Source organism: Mus pahari, chromosome 16, assembly GCF_900095145.1.
Source record: "Mus pahari chromosome 16, PAHARI_EIJ_v1.1, whole genome shotgun sequence".
Classification (NCBI taxonomy): domain Eukaryota; kingdom Metazoa; phylum Chordata; class Mammalia; order Rodentia; family Muridae; genus Mus; species Mus pahari.
The window spans coordinates 34,363,716-34,370,774 of NC_034605.1; the positions used below are offsets into that span (position 1 = coordinate 34,363,716).

The window sequence follows — 7,059 nt, forward strand, 5'->3', positions numbered from 1 at the left end:
CTACAAAGAAATGAAGCAAGTACTCTGTATTTGGGATTTGCCACCTATAAGAAATGATCCAGCCAGGTGGTGGTGGTGCACACTTAGGCAGGTGGATCTCTCTGAGTTAAAGGCCAGTCTGGTCTATACAGCACTACATGGAGAAATTCTGTCTTGAAGCCAACCAACCAACCAACCAACAAATGCAGTCAGGCAGGCAGGCAGGCTCAACGTGGCCAGGAAACAAACACTTGGGTGGAAATAATTAACATGGCACTTACAGCCCATTTTCTATGGGACGCGTATTTCATCTGCATTCATCCGCTTTGACATCTTTTGTTCTACTGTACAAGTTCATCAGGCTATTACTCCCCAATACTACTAAATCTTGTTCACACCTACATGTGCCAGGCCAGTGTTGTTTCAAATACAGCAATAATTCTAGTGGAGGATAGAACTGTAGGGGTCAAACTCTGTGTCTCCCACACTTCAGACTAGACACTACCACTGGGGTGCACACTAACTTGCAAACAGAGCTCCCACCGAGTATCGGTTGTTTCTTCTCAAGATCTACATATGAAGAGATCGCAATGCCACTTTTCACCAGCCCATAAAGTGATCAAAGTTCAAAGTGCATTTCCTCTGAGTGTACATAAGTGTTACCCCCGCATAATTGGGGACAGATGCACACTGTGACTAAGGTGTGTAGTAAATGTGAAAAACTGCAAGGAAGTGCTGTTCTTCACATACATAAGACCTACAGGACCAGCAGAGGCCAAGGTGGAGTGCAGAGGTCCAAAAGAACTATGGAAACGGCACTAGCCTCCCTGACACACCTGAATCCTAAGGCTGCTGAGTCTGCAGAGAGCAGAGGCTCAAGAAACCTGCTAGAGCCTGAGAAGGTCGCCTTTTACCTCACAGCAGCTGTGCCTGCTACCCACTCCCTAAGTTCTCTTTACTGTGAATGTTCCAGGACACTCCTGAATGTTCATGTCTTGAGGGTCTTGTTTTGGCTTGTGTATTGCTCAGTTAGGTCTTAGTGCTGCTGTTTAGTTTTTCTACTTAGCCTACTAAGGTGTTGTGGATTGCCCTATTCGCTATTAATTCCGTTCTCCTGTGAGTGGTTGTGAACAAGGAATGAGTCAGCACTCAGGTGATTTCCTGTAAAACTGCTTCCCACCTTAATTTGTAAAATAAAGGAGAACTGATGATTGGGCAGATAAAAGAGAAGGTGGAGCAGAAGGAGAGAGAGAAGGAGAAAATGGAAGAGGGAGAGGATGCAGAGGAGGAGGAGGAAGAAGAAGAAAAGCGGAGCAGAAGCACATGACCTGGAGAAACCACAAGTTCTAAGGGGTCTCATAGATGTGGTAGATAGTAGTATAGATCTGCCCAGTCTAGGCTCACAGCATGTATTCATAATAATTGAGTTGTGTTTTCACTGCCGGGGCATATGTGGGTTAGAGATTTGCCGCAACACTGAGGCATTCATTAGACTCTTCGGTCACATCTCACATAATTCAAACAAACATCCCTTTATCTTTCTTCTTTTTCTCATACTTACCCTTCTCATGTTTTTAGTGTTTACTGATTGTTCCGCTATGATCTGTGGATCCAGCTACCAATCCCCTTCCCCCAGCTACTTTACGCACTTCGATTTTTTAAAGTTGATCTAATTGTCAATTCTTATCCCTATCAACCCTACTTCTCTACCACTCCTAATCCTATTAACTAAAATCCAAGTCTACTCCATACCATGCTTGGTTATTTATCCTCCAGGAGCAACTGACGTCAAAGGTGTCACTGTTATTAATTGGCCAATATGACATTTGCACAGTGGTAATAGCAAGCAGATGTGGCTACTCTTCCAGTTAATAATATACTCAAGGAACAATATAGAGTTTACATCAGACTAAGGAATTATTTTCTAAACTACATACTCAATTCTACTATAACCAAGTCCCACTTGAACATTACAAATACTTCAATAGCTGATAAAATTAAATATACAAAGCAAAATACCACCAGGTGCATGAATCCCAATGGAGTAACAAAGAAATAGAAGAAGAAAAGATAATATATCACCTCCAAAAGTTATTAACCTTACAAAATGTCTTCTAGTGAAAGTTAAATGAAATCCCAGACAGAGAACTCAAAATAATGAATTCAGGTATGTTTTAAAAAAAAAAAAAATCACACAAGCAAATACCTGAAAAAAATCAATACAGAAAGCAAAGCACGGCACAAAGACAAAATTCAACAAAGAGAAAAGCTGCTTAAATGTTGAAAGAGAAACAAAAGTTATTAAGTTCAATTTAAAAAAATCTGCAGAGTCTTGGTAATAGAGTAAACCAGGGAAGGAGAGAAGAGAATATGTGGGTTGAGGGCAAAGTGGAGGAGCCTGAATAATTCAACGTGGACACGACAAGTAAGAAGAAGGCACTCATGGGCAACTGGATACACTCTTGACACTGAACTAAACCAACCTTAAAGATAATGGGCATAGAAGGAGGAAAATATGGTCCTAAAGGCATAGAAAACAACTCCCATAGTTAGAAAGAAATGCTACTCTGAACACAAGGAGGCATTAGAATACCAGATGAACATGACCAGGAAAAAAAACCTCAGCACATCAGATCATAATAAAAACACTAAAAATACAGAACTACTACAACAACAAAAAAGTATATTGAAAGCAACGAGAAAAACACCAGGTCATATGGGAAATCAGCCCATTAGAACAACAGTTAACTATTGGTTTGAAATCTTAAAAAGCCAAGATGGTTTAGATAACAACTGTCTACCAAGACTATAATATACAATAAAAGAACCTGTCATAACTGGCACTATGCTCTAGAGAAGATATTTGGAAGGATACTTGAGACCGAAGAAAAAATGAGTTCCTTGACAAGGCTACAGGAAGAAATAAACCACACTAAAACTACAGTTAAGTAAAGGAAGAAGGAAAGAAGCAAAACATTACAACACCAATAAAATGGCAGAAATCAGTACACATCTTCAATCAAAATTCAGAATGCTGATAGTCTCAATTCCCCGTCAAGAGGCACAAGTTAGTATATGGAATCAAAAGGCAAGGATCATCTATTTGTTGCCTCCAAGAAATGCATCTCCCTTCAAAAGATAGGTAGTTCCTTCAGATAAAGGAAGGAGACATGTAGTCCAAGCAAATGAACCTAGGAAACAAGCAGTTATCACTCAACTGATAGCCCCAATTTAGTATTGATTTTTGGTAATACATATCAGTTTTCTGAATTTTAGTGGTATCTGTTGCATTACCTTTAAAACAAACAAACAAACAAACAAACATACCAAAATTAAAGCAAGATGCAATAATTTAAAAGATCTATACCACACCATGAGGGTAACAACCAATGCTTCTTACACAATCCCATAAATAAAAAAGTAGATTACCACATTCTTTTAACCAACCCGATCTTATCCTGATAGTCAAACCAAACAAAGATAAAAGAAAAAAATTATAGATCCATTTCCCTGAGGAACAGAAAACCACAATCAATTCAAGGATACATTTAAAAGATTATTTAAAAGATTATTTATCATGAATAAGTTGGCTTTATTCCAAAAGCCTAAGATTATTAAATATGCATAAATCAACCAATGTTACAAATTACATAATAGTCTCAAGGACAGAAATCATATGGTCATCTTGATAGACCCAGAAAAGGCTTGACAAAATCCAGCATCTGTTTCTGTTAAAAGTCATAAAAATTCCAGCAACATTTTTCAATAGAAAAAGAAAACCTTAACATCCATATGGAAGTAAAAAAGTTCCCAGAGAGCCAAAGCCATCCTGGGCAAAAATAATACTGCTAGAGGTATTACCACACCTGATTTCAAACTATACTGCAGAGCCATAGCAATAAAAACAGCACCATATTGGTACAAAAAACAGATACATAGGCCAATGGAAAATAATAGATGACCGACCCAGACATAAACCTACATACCTATAGTCACTTGATTTTTGACAAAGATAACAAAATACACATTGGAGAAAGGATAGCATTTCAAAAAACAGCACTGAGAAAATTCAGTGTTTACAAGTAGATGAAACTAGATCTGTATATTAAAAATATATTCAGTAATGTTGACTCTGAAAGTGTAATGATTTATACAACACTCATTCAGAGACAGGGGCTGGATAACTTGTGTGACTACTAAATTCTTTCCACTGGGAAACTCAGATCTGAGCCCCAGGGCCGTGGCCTCCTTGTCCTTCATTGCTTGGTCATACATTAAACATCCACACCATTTTCCACGAGATTCTGAATCTTTAAACCAACTTCCTTGACCTCTCTTTAGATGTGCATCTCATTTAACCCTTAGAACCACTGTGGTACAAGAGAATCTTGTTATTCTATGTTTACAGATAAGAAAACAGTCTCAATCACACGACAAACTCAAGATCACGGGGATTTTTTTTTTTTTAATGAATCTTTAAAAATGTGAAAATGTCTAATTTTGGTGCGTGATGTTATTTGCTTGCCAGTTTAACAATAAAGTTGATTAATTTTTTTAAATATGCAAAAACTGGTAAAGGTATTAGACATCTAAGACTTTTAAAAAGAACCCCAAAACCTTAGTTTTAAGCCTAGAAATTCAGTGATCTGGAGTCCGAAGTGTATACATACCTCACTGAAAAGACTTCCATTAACATACGAAATCCAGAGTTTCCAGAAGTTAGGCAGGTGACTTAACACAAGCTTGGTTAATTTTTCAACAAATGCCACTCTGTGGGGAGTCTTGTACCTCCATGCTAAAGGGGAAAAGAATAAAACACTATAAATACATTTGTGCTGAATCGCAGGGATCCTGCCCCCACCACTTCCTTCTGATGAGGCGGGCACTTCTCGCAGCATTACACTGGCAGTGCCAGGCAGCAGGGAAGGGGAGAGCAGCTGCCAAGTCCTCAGAGGACAGTGATTCACCCTTGTCCTAAGGATTGCTAGTGTGGTGGTTTGAATATTCTTGGCCCATGGCAAGTGGCAATATTAGGAGGTGTGGCGTTGTTAGAGGAAGTGTGTCACTGTGGGTGTGGGCTTGGACGTCTCCTAGTGCTCAACTCCTCCCAGTATAGAAGAAAGCCTCCACCTAGCTGCCTGCAAAACACTTTCCCCCTGGGTGACTACACCAAAGAGATGCCCTGCCATACCAAAGGGACACTTGTTCACCAGGTTCAGAGCAGCTTTATTCATAACACCCAGAAACTGGAAACAACCTAGATGTCCCTCAACCAAAGAATGGATAGAGAAAATGTGGTATATCTACACAATGGTATACGATTCAGTTATTAAAAACAATGGCAATGTGAAATTGTCAGGCAAATGGATGGAACTAGAAAATATCATCCTGAGTAAGCTAATTCAGACCCAGAAACACTCGCATGGTTTGTACTCACTTTTAAGTGTACGGGACAACCATGCTATAATCTGCAGACCCAATGAAACTAAGTAATAAGGAGGGTCCAAGGGAAGATAGGTATTCCTAGGCAGGGTTGCCTTTCGGCTCAGTGTCTGAAACTTTTGTAGCACACATAATACCATAAGTTCTATCCTAAGCAGAGAAAGAGTCCAGGTAAACAGAAATAAAGAAAAAGACACAAAAAGTGTTGGCATTGCATTGCATTCCAGCGAGGGAGGGATGCAGCAGGCTTATTTTAAAAAGTCTCTCCCCCATTTGCCTGCTGATAAAGAGCTGTGAACAGGGTTTTGTTTTGTTTTGTTTTGTTTTTATAAAGAGCTGTGAACAAAGTTTTTTTTTATAATTCTTTGTCAAGTGCTTTTTTATATATGGAAGCAAACATAAATATGCTCTCTTCACTGTCAACGGTCCTAAAATTGCTGTATTTTTCACAGTTTGGCTCTCTGGACTTCTCATCACTGAGTTTCATATTCATACAGAGAGCATTTCTGCAGACTATTTCATTTGGGATTATTCAAATTAACCAGCTTTCACTAAATGAAATCCTACTCATTCAGCCCTTGGGCGATAAGAATAAATCCCACAAGAATCACTGGGTTAGAAAGTGCAGCTATAGGTAATGCTGAGAAGGACATCGTTGCATTCATGCAAAGGCTCCTGTCCACTCTCAGAGAACCATGAAAGCAGCAGCTTTTTTATATTCTCACCAACAAACAAGCCCCAAACCCAAGACCACACAGAACAAACCCTGGGCATTTGTGGGACTGAAGTATTACTGCCTTTTACAACTGCCACTGTAGGAACCAGACTGAGGACTTCATGTGCATGGAAACTTCCTTTTGCCAGCTTAGGGCCTCTGCATGGTAGGGCACATTAGCATTTCTAAACTGTGGGGGAAAGTTTAAAACTCATTTTCATAAGTAAAAGGTATAGTCCTTTATATCTAAGGGTGTTGTAAACTCACCTCTGACCTGATCAATGTGGACTGTTAGACTAACTGAGCAAGCTCTGCCTTCAGTTTCTAGAACAGACAAGTTCAACATAAAGCAAGTCTACCAAGAAGCATTTCATTGGACAGCAGGGCTATGTTCCCTAAAAGTAACTGATAACCTCTAACTACTTTGTACTAGCAGCAGACACCATGCTGCCTGGAATGCAGATGCCACAGCCAGCCTGATGCTAATGGAAAGGAGACAAGGGCATTGGATCCCCTAGAACTGGAGTTCCATACAGATGTGAACCATCACTTGGGCTCTGGGAACCAAGCACGTGCCTTCTGCAAGAGCGCCAAGGGCTCTTAACTACTGTGCACTCTCTCCAGCTCCCAAGTTAAACTCTTTACACTAAAGCACTGGAAGAACTACCTGACTGTAGCAGTCACAAGGCACTGTCTCGAGAGGAGTATTTCAAAGCACCATTACTCCACCCCTCAGCTCTCTGACCACTGCCACTACTCTGCATGGCTACTGTGGAACACTCACCAGAGCACATGCTTTCTTTGCTGGGAAATCCAAGAAAACAGTATGGACAGAACCCCGCCCCTCTGAAGCTGGCAGAGTTCTGAAGGGTCTCACTGTGCACTCTAGCCATGCATACAGGAATCCCTCAGATTCACACACT

The 7,059-nt window shown here is 40.0% G+C and overlaps 1 protein-coding gene across 1 annotated transcript in view; it reads right to left on the minus strand.

The window, feature by feature from the left end:
- Exoc2 (exocyst complex component 2) overlaps positions 1–7,059 on the minus strand; it is a 160,023-nt gene that overhangs the window by 65,886 nt on the left and 87,078 nt on the right. Inside the window, exon 13 of the mRNA XM_021215509.2 lies at positions 4,650–4,774. Within this exon, the coding sequence (XP_021071168.1) occupies positions 4,650–4,774 (125 nt within the window). The remainder of the gene's footprint in view (positions 1–4,649; positions 4,775–7,059) is intronic.